This window comes from Endocarpon pusillum, assembly GCF_000464535.1.
Source record: "Endocarpon pusillum Z07020 unplaced genomic scaffold scaffold5579, whole genome shotgun sequence".
Lineage (NCBI taxonomy): Eukaryota > Fungi > Ascomycota > Eurotiomycetes > Verrucariales > Verrucariaceae > Endocarpon > Endocarpon pusillum.
The window spans coordinates 1-13,425 of record NW_006916526.1 but is presented as its reverse complement, the minus strand read 5'-3'; the positions used below and the strand labels follow the sequence as shown (position 1 = coordinate 13,425).

Sequence of the window (13,425 nt, the reverse complement as noted above, 5' to 3'; positions counted from 1 at the left end):
TGCTCCTTATCAAGAGCATAAGACGTTTATTTAGTAAATAGAGCCAATTAAGTCTATAGTTAAGCAAAATTATAAGGAGAATTAGTATCTAAGCTCTTATTTGGCTATCAATAAGGCTATAATAGCCTATAGAGGCTGTAGTACTCATAAGGTCAAGCTCCTGAATAAGTCAATTAAGGAGGGCTATAAGATGTAAGTACTCAGCGACGCTAGATACGTCTATAATTAGTTATAATATAGCTGTATCAAAGGACCAGAGGATATCCCTTAAGAGGGCATCAAATTTGATCGAGTTATTTGTTACAAATCCTCCCGCGACCTACGCCAAGGACCATATTCCCTGTGGCACTGACCATGGCTCACAGAGCTCATCTCGGACCCAGCTCCCCGCCGCTATTCTAGCTATCACTGACGACAGGTACCCACAGTTGTCTGTACCTGGCCTCAGCGAGATAAGGGGCACGGACATGTATATAGAGCGTTGTGTTCCCACTTTCGTTTCCTTTTCTTCACGCTTCGTCTTGTATATTAGGCCCAACCATAGCTCTCCTGACATTATTGAAAAAGAGCTTATAAAGCTTACTATGGTACATCTAGCACTAACGTTTGCCCTTGTTATTCGCCTTACATAGTATTTGCGTCAAATTCATTTAATGCGTGTTTTTTACTTCTTTTTAGATAATCTCTTTCTGAATGTCAACGTTACTTAATTGCTACTTGCTCTTCATATTTGCTATATAAGCACTACTCGCAAAAACGCTTAAGGAGTCCCTGTATAAATTTTACAGCTAAAGAAGCATAACTGTAGCCTTATTTGGAATTCTATACTTGCAAAAGTTATTAATAACACACTTGTTTTTCTATAGTAAGATAATAACATTATTATAGACTATATAACTACTTATAATCTTTAAAATAGTATAGTTTTACAACTTTAAAGGCAATCCTTTCTTATATTAATAAATATATAAATTATACGTTTTATATTTAGCAACTTACTCTTTAAATAGCTCTATATTCCTTACACTATTAATAATTATAATTACTAACTATATAAATAGTGTTAATAAAAGCAATTAATTATAAAAGAACTTTACTACTTATAGGCCTTACGAACACTACATTTGGCGCCCTTTATAATACTATATACTTGATATTTGCGTGGTCAACAGCTATCTTATTTAGAAGAGGGATATAGCAGATACAAAGAAAAGAGGCCAACGCCCGTTTCGAAAAGCACTCATTGATGCCCTTCTCAATATGCCCTACCCTATCGAAACGCTAGTGCCTGTTAAGCAGCACTATAAGAGCAAGCCTATGCCTCTGCTCAATCGAGCAACTCAAGGCCATAGCTGGCAGCCCTTGGAGAAGCGTTGATACTGCGTATGGTGCAAAAAGAGTGCTCAAGAGGAGGAGAAGAGCAATAGGCCAGCGCTAGCAGAAATCGTCAATTACGTCGCTCCTAAGCGTACGAAGATGACGTACGGAGGATGTAGAAGCTGCAACGTATCTCTATGCGTAAAAGGACCTTGTTTCGAGCTATATCATAGTCAATAGCCAAATAATAGCTTGCTGGCGCTGCTTGCTGGCGCTTTTTACTCGATTTCTACTCGATTTCTGTATGCCAAGCAATTTTGACGCTAAAAGGAAGCAAATTCACCACCGGCGCGTGGGATACAGCAGAGCGTTAGGCCAACCTTCAAGGGCCTCCACCCCAGAATGTACCTTTAAGCAAGTACGCGCTACCTATCAATAACTTTGCCCAATTTTAATTAGTAGTAGGGCAATGGGAGCGTATTGAAATGCCCTTGATGACGCGGGTTCACCTACTTGTAGTGCGCGATATTAATTGTGCATATTCGCGCAGGCCTAAGGCCATAGAAACCTTGCATAGGAGAGGAAAGGAGGAGGGGGGGGAGGGTAAAGGGGCATTCTCCGCACCAAATGATCAAGTATTGTGCATTGCGAAAGTGTTGCGAATCCTTGGCGTTGTACCAAGAATCGCTAGCGTCGTGTTGTCAAACAGAACACAGCTCTTAGGATCATCTATGAAATTATATTATATAGATAGTATATCAAAATAATGCTAAGCTTCTCCTGATTCTAATAACATGGATTTTAGATATATAGAACTCTAATTAAGAAAGTAGAATTTATTATATAAAAAGTTAGCTTTATTAATTGAGATCTATATTGACTATTTATGTAGATCACTAGAATCAGGAGAAGCTTAGCAATATTTTAATATGTTATTTACATGATACAAGTCTATAGATGGCCCCTCAAGAGCTGTTTCTGTTTGATGACGCCGCAGCGACAATTCTCGATACAACGCCAAGGATTTGCAAGAGTTTCGCAATGCACAGTACTTACTTTCCCCATGCCCATATAGTTATTCACCAGAACACGGGCGACCAACCTCCTCTGGATCTAGTTTGTCAGATATGATGAGTTGCATATGGTTGCATGACACAACATTATTACCGCATCATCATGCCACACACGCTTTGCATTTTGTAGTAATGAGCTGCGGTCATGATTCTTCGAGTTCTATCGTGGCTGCGCGAAAGAAAGATGGAGGGGAGACGTGGGGCAGAGCCTCGAGGATGGGACAGTATGAAACCGCGGGTATATCCCAAATCATTTTCTGGACTGTGGCTGACAATCTCTAACATTCACAGCCTTTTGGAATTGCTAGTATTCAATCTTGCCATTACATAGGCTAGCAGCTTCGGTATCCAAAGTTCAATCATGGCTACCCAGTCAGAATCCCAAATCAAACACCATCCAGACCACTGGTCCTTTACCTCCAATTATCACCATCATGTCGAACGTACCGTGCACCCTGTCATCGTGGAGCTTATCAAATGGGTGTGTGCTTCTGATATGCTAGTTCTCCCTTTAACATTCGGGAGGCAAGCCACAGAAATCCTTTATACATAACACCACTTCCGGCATGACTTGAGCTGTTTCTACAGAATAGGATGCTAACCGCCAAATTCCGCTCAGGCAACGCAGACCTCGCCTCCAGATTCCTCTTCTGCTGTCCTTGATGACGGCTGTGGCCTCGGCACTGTGACCGCTGAAGTCAAGAAATCTTTTCCAGACCTTTCCGTCCTGGCAATCGACTCGGCCGCGGGGATGCTCGAAGCTGTCAATCGTAAGACGGAGAAGCACGATTGGAAGAATGTGACGACAAGACTCCTGGATGGCGGCAATCTACACAGTACACCCACTCTTCGCGATCCTCTCTTTCAACGGGCTCTATACCCAGACCACCGTTCCCCCACCTGCAACGTATAGCTTGTTCCTACATCCAAGCTCACCAAGCTCACTTCCCTCCCTCCCACTTCTCCAAATTGGCTCAACGCTAACGCTCACCCAACCCAAGGCGTCTCCTCCAACACCATCACCCACGCTTTCGCCTGTACATACATCGACCTGGCCCACAACGCTACTGCGTGCATCAAAGAACTCCACCGCGTCATCGCTCCCGGCGGCATCCTCGGTATGAACACTTGGGCCGACCCTATCCACCCGAGCATCGCGACCCCGTGGACCAAAGCCTGCCAGCAAGTGTACCCGGAATTCAAAGCGCCCTTGGTCACAAGCCCGAAATGGTCGACAGCTGACCAGATCAAGCACAATCTCGAAAAGGCGGGGTTCAAGGACGTGCAGACGAAGCAGGTCATCACCCATTGGAGATGGGCGAGTCCGGAAGAGATGACGGAGTGGTTCTTCAATGGGGGAAATCCCGTTTGTGGGAGGTGGCATGAGGCACTGGTGGAAGAGGTCGGAGGCAAGCTGGAGGGTATGAGGGAGCGGTTCCACGAAGAGTTGGTCAAGGAGTACAGAGAAGTAGGTGGGCAGCTGCTGAACGAGGAGGTGGTGAACCTGACCATTGCAAGAAAGTAGTGGGATGCAGAGCGCGCGGGTTGGTCGTGCCATTGTATGCACCACTACCCGCTCTGTTGACGAGCAACAAAGCTTGATGTGAATCTTCTGCCCGGTTCACCAGTCGTGACGGTGTATGCACGCACCTGAAAAAGTGGCGCTCAGTAACTCTCCCCATCATAACATGGCCACCACACCTCCCAGATAATTGCTTGTCTATATATGTTGCGACCAGAAACCTCGTCATTGACGCTCAAATGGGCTAGCAAGCTACTGAATTGGGCTCAGCTGATAGCCTGTGAGCTGGCCCTCGCTCTCCCTAACGTCCCGCAGGCGTTGAGGCATCTGTTTCATCGAATGATTGATATTTTTCTGTTATAATTTCTCCCATCGCTCTATTAGTACTAGTTAGTCAACTATCAACTCTCCATGGTATCTCTTTAAAAGAGATAGATGAAATTCTATCACTTATACTTATTAATTGTAAAATCTAACTTGATAAAAAGTTGGCCTCAAAATACTATCAAACGACATTTGCCGTATGCGGAGGGTAAGGAAGTACTCTACTGCAGTGTGGTGGGAGAGCGGGCGAACCGTTTCAAGTTTCAATTTTCTTCATCTCCCATCTCCCATGTTTGGCGGGACCCCGGGGGGGAGGTCAGCTGTGTCCCCCACCCCGTCATCGTCCTCATCGTGCATCAAGCTCGCTTATTCGGAGGATTGCCGTGCCGTGCTGTAACTATGTAGTAAGTAGTAAGTAGGTAGTCAGTAGTCGCAACGAATGCGGAAGTAAGAAGTGGACGAGCTAAGGTAGGCGTGGAAGGGGGAAAGGATAAGCCGCACGCAAACGGCTGCGGCGGTGCTGACAGAATGGTCTGGACTGCGACTTCCCCAAGAGGTATGGTATCTCTATAGATCGATCGTGGACTGATTGTGGCTTTTTAGGCTTTTATCTGATATACTGTATCAGTCTCAATTTTTTGGAAGTATAAAATGAATGAGGGAGGTCTTATTGTTCTGCATTGAGATTGGTGTTGCTGTTTCTCGGGGCTCGTGATGTATTTTGTCGACATAAAAGTACCGGTCACCGTCAACGAATGAGATGATGTACATGACTTTGCCGAAGGAAACGCCTGATGTCGAAAGCGTTGTGTGATCCTCCGATACGGTGGTATCTTGCTTCTAAGACAAAGCTACGTTCATGCAGCTCCCACGGAGGAAGACAGGGTTATGCTCGTCCTCGGAGTCGGCGGAGATGGTGAAGTCGGGAACCCAGGATGGAATTGGAGTCTTGAAGTGGCGGGTCTGCCACATGAGGCCCAGGAGAGCGAAGCCGTCGGCTTCGTGCTTGAGGATATATGACATTGTTGGGACGAAGGTCCAGGCTGCTCTTTGTGGTCTGAAGTTGCATTAGTCGATGGCATCGGAAGGTTTTCGAAGGACAAGGCAGCAACCAAAATACAGGAGTCATTGCACCTTCCCAGAAGGCTCTTGTCAACCTGCTGTGCAGAGTGCGTAGAGAAGCAAGTTGATTGATAGCTACGGGGGTAGAGAGCGTAGATCTATGTACAATTAGCTGTACCGTACAGCGAAATTAGAAGCGAAATTGCGTTGGAAATTGACCAATTAGAAGCAGCAGAAACGCAGGGATTACGCATATTAAACGCGGCCAATAGGCCCTCTCAGAAGGTCAACAGATTCAAATGGACACCCTGACATCTGTGACCTGGTCAATCCAAGAACGTTCGAATGTACTAGAAAGAGATTGCTGGTACTGCTTCGTGTATTCTGCTCGACTGGAAGGTTGTCATTGAAATGTGCCCCAGCAGCGAAGAAAGAAATCCAATGCGCCCAGACACTTCCACAGCCGATCTTCGGATTCTCTTTTGAGTTCCATCCCACTACAAATTCTTGCACTACCCAGATCCGCGTAAATCAGGGCCGATACAGGAGCTCCACGAAATTGACCTGGAAGTTGTAAGTCGACCAGATCGCCTTATCGAACTTTTCTATACTTCGCATTGCAGCGTCTGTCCCGACGGTTCCTGATCCAAGCAACACCAGGACGCCTGACGCCAAAGCGTAGATAGGACGCATCAACTTGATCTGATGCGCTTTCTCCTCTAAATCACCCTGGTTTATGCAGAGTGCGTCGACCCAGAGGAGGCGTTTCGAACCAGGCCAACGCGGTTGTCGAAGTGCGCTGTTCAAGTTGGGAGTGATGTTTTTACCTTCCCATTCAGAACCGTGCGCTCAGCGGGCGAGGTTGGGCCCCAGACGTACGATAGAGCTTCGTACTCAGGAGTCTCATCGTACCACACCATCTCAAGTGTGCCGAAGATCAGGCGGCGAAAATTGGGTGCGCTTTGTGTCAAGTAACTTATATAACACACCCTTATTGTCGTTTACCATATGTCTTTTGAGAATGATACGCTATCCCGTCAAGATGAAGAACAAGAATTGGCGGGTCGCTTCTTAGAACCCAACAACCTAAAGGGCACAAACCTGGGCGCTCCAAGTTGGGAGCGACCCAAAATCCGGCCCCTCAGGATAGAATTCAGTTGATGCTCAAAGATGCCCAGGGATGCTCACGTCTCGCTCAGCCTCAGAACAGCCTTATACAGCCACAACTCAGGCTACTCATTCATCGCTCAAATCACAGCCACGAGTGCTCAGGTCTCAAACTGGAAATGGGACTTGGAGTGGTTAAGATTCGGGTGTGAATGATCTGGTATCCTGCACCGAATCTTGACCGCCCCTTGGCACCCAGTTAGGTTTGCCGTTTTTGCTGCCTGACTCAGGAATTAGTCACCCGGCTCAACTTCGGCTCAGCCTCTGCTCAGGCCGCACCGCCACTGCTCCTGCTGCTCACCCTCTTGCTCACCTTCTGTCCTGATGCTGCACAGGGGACTCAGTCTGGCTTCACCTGTACTCAGTCCCCCTTTTGAACCCTTGCTATTATTGGCAACATGCCTTGCCCACAGCTGTCGCCTCTTCGAATTTGGATTAATTCTACGCGAAGGTCTGGTGGCCCAGTTTTGGGACCTCTGGGCGGGATGGCGCATTGAATCCTTATGCACAGTGTATCTAGACTCACGTGTTATATCTGCCTTTGCAACATGGCGATTTTTAGTGCTATTAATATCCGGGCTGCTTTGTCTCTTTTTACTGATTTCATTTCTCTTTTCTGATGTTTTGTGTATACTGCAATGGCTCGAAACTAGAACAAGTCAATAGTCCATAGATTGCTAAAACGAAAGCTGGAGAATCTATCTACAACGCGCCCATGCGCAGAGATATAAACTCCAACGTCAGGGGGTGTGGCATGTCCGTGCGTTGACCACGCTATCCACCTTTCTGTCATAAAATGCGCCAATTTTTCATTGGCCAGCACATTAAATGCCAAGCAAATCTAAAATCAAGTTGAGCCAATAAACAGCCTCTGTGAGAACCTTATTTGAAAAAGATACTAAGCCTAATTAGGAAGTAGCAACACCAACAGAAAAGAATTGCTCTATCTACTATACAGAGGGCAAATGACGCGCCCAGCACCTCGAATTATAACAAATTGGGATGTTACACTTGCTACATAACCATTTCGTGCGATGGATACCCTGTCTGCTTCTTCGTGCGTTGTTTGGAGCGTTAGTAGACAGTTCTTGGAGTGCTTTGCGTGGCCTGCCTGCTTTTCGACCGGGATTGCACAAATTACAGTAGCGATAGCTATCTCCTTTGACCCATGAGTGCCCTTTATAGCTATCTTTTGGTACTGGCTTAGTACGAAGATTGTAGATAGCTTGGGGACGGCGTGGTCGCCGTTGCTGTAAAATAGCTCCAGGTCCTTGAAGTAGACTTTGTGCTATTTCTTCTTGAAATTGGGCATGTGAGAGCTTTTTGCCTTTTTTGCCTAGCTTATAGAGGATATACGCGTTTGTAACAGCTGCGTCGATAAGGAGATAGAATAAGGGCAGCCAGTTGCGTCGATAATAGTGTCGGCTTACTGAATAATATGAATTCAGTCTTGCATGGTTATCTGAGCCACCCATCTCTTTATTATAGTGCTCAAGAGCATACAACTTTTGTAGATATTGTGGCTTGTTTTCAGAAGGCGCCGAGGGCGTAGAATTCGCAGAGAGCACAGAATTCGCAGGAGGCGCAGGGAGCGCAGAATTTATAGGAGGCGCAAGAGGCGCAGAGAGCGTAGAATTCGCAGGGAGCGCAGAATTCGCAGAATTTAGAGAATTTGCAAGAGGCGCAGGGAGTATAGAATTCGCAGGGCACGCAAATTTCGCAGTATTAATAGAGTTTGCGGCATTTGCAGTTTCTGTATCTACAGCAAGCTTTAGAGAGGCCCTAGGACGCTTGCTTCTGTCGAAATAGGTGTATTCCTTTATAGTAGGATTATGAATAGTGGTCATTATTGCCTTAGAAGCTAAATCACAAAATGCGATATAATTGACGCTGCTAACCACGTAATTAAACCACTCTCTATGGTTATTTTGCTTTGTTATTGCATCATGGAGATATGCTAGCTCTTTGGGTATACCAGATCCTGCTTTAGCTATACCATTAGCTCTAATTCCGAGTTTGTAAAGCCGTTAATAGAGCTTATAAGTTGTAAAGAAGTTATCTAGATGTAGAACGTAAAATGGCCTAGAACGTAAAAATCAAACTAGAAGCGATTCTGTGAAATCTAGTATAATTGCCTTACTCTGAGAAAAATTAGGATATTAAGCTAATTCAGCTACCTTCTCTGTAGTACTACTGAATTTGAAATCGATTATATAGCTGTTAGAGCAATAGAGACTATATATCTTGTATCCTTCGCTAGCAGCTTTTGAATTCATCTGAATAGTATGTTTCGAACGCCCTTTAAATTTAACCAACTGCTTGTCAACTAAGAGATTTTGTGGCAATTTGTATATATATGAAGTCGTAGCATTTCAAAATCGAGTGGCAAGAGGCTCAACTTTTTTGTACCATTAGTTATTAAGGAGTGGCCCTGGCCTATTAAGCTTGAGATACCTTGAAATATGCTGAAATCTGTATGAAGACATCTACGGGGTCATAGGCTAATAAGGATAGTTCTCTTTTTGATTCTAATAATAGGCTAGATCTCTGCTACTAGGTTATACTCTAATTAAGAGCATAGCGTTAATATATCCTCTGATATCTGCAGCAGTTATATCTCTCTATTCTTATTGAATTTAATTAAATTCTTGAGATCTCTCTTCAAATACGTATTTATTTGTATGCTCTGCAATATCTATAAAGAGTTTATTTAGAATAAATCGATAAAATAGATTAATTAGTGTGTATTCGTAAGCACAAAGTTTCGACTGCCCTAACGTATATTGTGATGGAAGTGTCTACAGCTTGCCTATTGAGATTGCCTATAGCGTGGTTGAGGGTATTATAGATCATGTGATCAGTCTTAGTGTGATTAGGGTATATGTGGACAGTGCGTTCGCACACTATACATAGATTCCTCAGCTTTCGTTTTAGCAATCTATAAACTATTAACTTGTTCTAGTTTTGAGCTATTACAGTAAACGAAAGCTCAACACGCTCTTTATATCCTGGACAGGATACAAAACTGTCTAGCCTTAACAGAACGGCTCAAAATTGCTGCGGGAGTACGTACGACAGAAAACAGTGCCACCGAGGAACGGTGCCACAGAGGAGCCGTGACAAGAAATTCGGCAGAGATCCTCCACGGTAGAGACCTCCACGGCAGAGTGATTCAGCGTCGTGCAGCACGAGCACCACAGCGCCGCAGACAGACACCACAGACTCCACAGATTCTACACGAGATCAGCAGAGAGGTTCTCATAGATTCCACACGGATTTACAAAGGCCAGAAGGCATATGAAAGATTTACAAAAGGGCATACGCAGATCAAGATTGCAAAAGAACAAAATTAGCATAAGCACCTGAGGGTTTGCAACAGGGCGAAATTGTGTGAGCAAATGAGGATTTGTAAGAAGCATGAGTGAAGCAAGCATTTGCAGGGGGTTTAGAGTAAATGTGGATCTGACGGAAGAGAATACTGCTGAGTGAATTATAATGAGAGGTGGAAGAGATAAGTTCTATAATATGATAGAACAGTGCTATAGTGAAGCAGTACCACAACAGAGTAACTCAGCAGAGACTCTCTACTGCAGACCTCTACGGCAGAGCGATTCTGCATCATCAGCACAAGCACCACAGCGCCGCAGACAGACACCACAGATTCCACAATTCCACACGAGGTCGGCAGAGACAGATTCCACACAGATTTGCAAGGGCCAGGAGGCAAATGGGAGATTTACAAAAGGGCACACGCAGATCAAGGTTGCAAAAGAACAAAATTAGCATGAGCACCTGAGGGTTTGCAACAGGGCGAAAATTTGTGAGCAAATAAGGATTTGTAAGAAGCATAAGTGAAGCAAGCATTTGCAAGGGGTTTAGAGTAAATGTGAATCTGACGGAAGAGAATACTACTGAGTGGATTATGATAAGAGGTGGAAGAGATAAGTTCTATAATACGACAGAACAGTGCTACGGTGAAGCAGTACTACGACAGAGTAACTCAGCAGAGACTCTCTACTGCAGACCTCTATGGCAGAGCGATTCTGCATCATCAGCACAAGCACCACAGCGCCGCAGACAGACACCACAGACTCCACAGATTCTACACGAGATCAGCAGAGAGGTTCTCATAGATTCCACACGGATTTACAAAGGCCAGAAGGCATATGAAAGATTTACAAAAGGGCATACGCAGATCAAGATTGCAAAAGAACAAAATTAGCATGAGCACCTGAGGGTTTGCAACAGGGCGAAATTGTGTGAGCAAATGAGGATTTGTAAGAAGCATGAGCGAATCAAGCATTTTGCAGAGGGCTCAGAGCGAATGTGGAGCTGACAGAAGAGAATGCTGCTGTGGATTGGAGGAGCGAGTTCTGTGATGTGAGCGTGTGGTGAGACTTCTGATTGACTGTCTTTCGATTAGGGGCAATCGATATTTCGGAGGGGGGGGTAGTGTGATGGAAGTGTCTACAGCTTGCCTATTGAGATTGCCTGTGGCGTGGTTAAGGGTATCATAGATCATGTGATCAGTCTTGGTGTGATTAGGGTATATGTGGACAGTGCGTTCGCACACTATACATAGATTCCTCAGCTTTCGTTTTAGCAATCTATGGACTATTGACTTGTTCTAGTTTCAAGCCATTACATATATGGGATTAGAACGTTCAGTTTTTCTGGGTAAGGTTGATAAGGACCTATTTACTCAGCAAGGATTTTCAGCTTTTCTAACTTGTTTTGAGTAGATTCAACTTGTTTTTGCCATTCTTCCTTCTCTTTTCTATGCTGTATAGATATATTAGCTCTCTGAGAGCTGTTTTAGCGATTTGGTAGCTGTTGGCGTTTCGATTAAGATATGTCATTTCTAATAGATAATGAATATTCATGCTCGCTTGAAGTCGGTATCGTACGCAGAGTAGGCCGCAAGGAAGGTACTTTGACTAGCTGACTTTGTGCTTGATTTTCTTGGGCTTTTCAGCTCTAAATTCGCGCTCTTTTGGGTCGAGGACAGTCCTTAGCTAGCGGAGCAGCTTTAATAGTGTCATTGGGTCCCGAAATCTCCTCCTGATGGTGTTTTTGAGTCATTTGCTATGGCTTGATAGGTAAATTCCTATCCCAATAATGCCCGAAAGAGGAATTGAAAATTTAAGGTTAAGGTTGCGGGCGCTAACTACATTCGGCTTACGCTGGCAGACCCTATCAGCCAATGAAAAATTGGCGCATTTTATGACAGAAAGGTGGATAGGCCACAGAGCATCCATGATTCCTAATCCGGCCTCTTACCGTATAGTGGAGGTTAGACTTCCCTAATCAGGTAAGGCGAACCTCTCTATCCGTGATCCGTCCGGATAGCTCAAACGCTTTGACAAGCGCCCTACGGCAGAAGTTTGCTCGCTGCTGCAGGTAGGTCATGGCGTTGCCTCCTGAGCATATGGCTAGCACGTGCATTTCCTGCGCCACGGCAGAGGAAATGCTCCATCCATCACACTACCTCCCCCTCTAAAAAATCGATTGCCTTTAATTAAAAGCGCAAGAAAGCAGGTTCACTCCTCTCTGAATTCTACCCCTAAGCCCGGCATTTTCTTATTAGGCTAGTTTGATATCACGTGACATCCCTGATGGATTTTCTATCCACAGCCTTATCCAACTAATCAGGCGCCTTTTTCGCTGGGTGCCTCTTAAAATAATCCCTGAGCAGGTCTTCAGAGCCCTTGAAGTTTGAGATAGGGTAATAAGTCAGGTCCTCCGGCCAGCCTACCTATTTTGCTCGCACCTTCCATGCTTTGCCTACTCACTTAACATCGACTATATCTTTGATCTCTTACGCCTCCTCTTCTTCTGTTTCCACTGGCAACGGCTGTGGGTATTCCTGGCCTGGCAAGGGGTTAGCAGGGTCTTTATTCAACAGCAATACATAGAACACGTTGTGAATCCGTATTAATAAGGGCAGCTCTAGACAGAAGCTCTGCCTAAGTCTCTTTATTATAGGGAATAATCTAATCTATTTTAAATCTAGCTTCTTATAGAGTCTTGTTATACTAATATTTTTTATTAATAGTTAGACATAGTAGCTTGACGGCAAGAGTTCCGCATGCCGTTGTGGATACGCTATCAGCGCTGCCATCTGAGTGCTGCTATCCGAGTACGTGGCTGGTCCTGTGTCTTTTCTGCGCTATAGCAGAGGAGATACTCTATCTATTACATTACTCTCCCCTCTGAAAAATCGATTGCCTTTAATTGAGAGCACAAGAAAGTAAGCTCACTCCTCCTAAATTCTATTGCCAAGCCTAATAACTTTCTTATTAGGTTAGTCCGAAATTTGGCTATACATATATAGCTAAATTTGTCATGTGACGTTTCTGTTAGATTTTCTTATATTTCATATAACATTTCTATTAGATTTTTCTATATTTAGCTTAAATTTAACTAATCAGGCGCTCTTTTCGTTGGGTGTCTTTTGAAATAGTCTCTGAGCAGGTCGTCAGAGTCCTTAAAGTTCGTGATAGGGTAGTAGGTCAGGTCCTCTAGCCAACCTACTTACTTAGCTCGCACCTTTAAGGCCTTGCCTACTTGCTTGACGTTAACTATATCCTTAACTTCCTACGCCTCCTCTTCTTCTGTTTCTACTAGTAGAGGCTATAAATATTCCTGGCCTAGCAAGGGGTTAGCAAGGTCTTTAATAAGTAGTAATGCGTGAAACACGTTATAAATCTGTATTAACAAGGGCAGCTCTAGACAGAAGCTCTGCCTAAGTCTCTTTATTACAAGGAATAGTCTAATCTATTTTGAATCCAGCTTCTTGCAAAGTCTTGTTGTACTAATATTCTTTATTAATAGCCAGACTTTGTCTTCTTCTTTAAAATTGATTTCCTAGCAGTGCTTATTCGCTTACTTTTACTGTTGCTCTTATACGACCTTTAAGTACCTTTATGCCTACTTCTAAATCTTTTTTATTAGCTTTGC

The 13,425-nt window shown here is 44.4% G+C and overlaps 2 protein-coding genes across 2 annotated transcripts; one reads left to right on the top strand and one right to left on the bottom strand.

Annotated features, from left to right (window-relative positions):
• Positions 1 to 2,751: 2,751 nt before the first annotated feature.
• Positions 2,752 to 3,915, top strand: EPUS_07272 (uncharacterized protein; the record flags this gene model as incomplete). The annotated part of the gene is made up of 3 exons (XM_007806678.1): positions 2,752 to 2,871; positions 3,010 to 3,226; positions 3,392 to 3,915. The coding sequence occupies 3 exons, from the start codon at positions 2,752 to 2,754 to the stop codon at positions 3,913 to 3,915; spliced, it is 861 nt and encodes a 286-aa protein (XP_007804869.1).
• A 1,161-nt stretch (positions 3,916 to 5,076) lies between these two features.
• On the bottom strand, positions 5,077 to 6,218 carry EPUS_07271 (uncharacterized protein; the record flags this gene model as incomplete). Its single annotated transcript, XM_007806677.1, has 3 exons — positions 5,077 to 5,293; positions 5,843 to 6,027; positions 6,126 to 6,218. 3 exons carry the CDS (start codon positions 6,216 to 6,218, stop codon positions 5,077 to 5,079), a joined length of 495 nt encoding a protein of 164 aa, XP_007804868.1.
• Between the last annotated feature and the right edge of the window lie 7,207 nt (positions 6,219 to 13,425).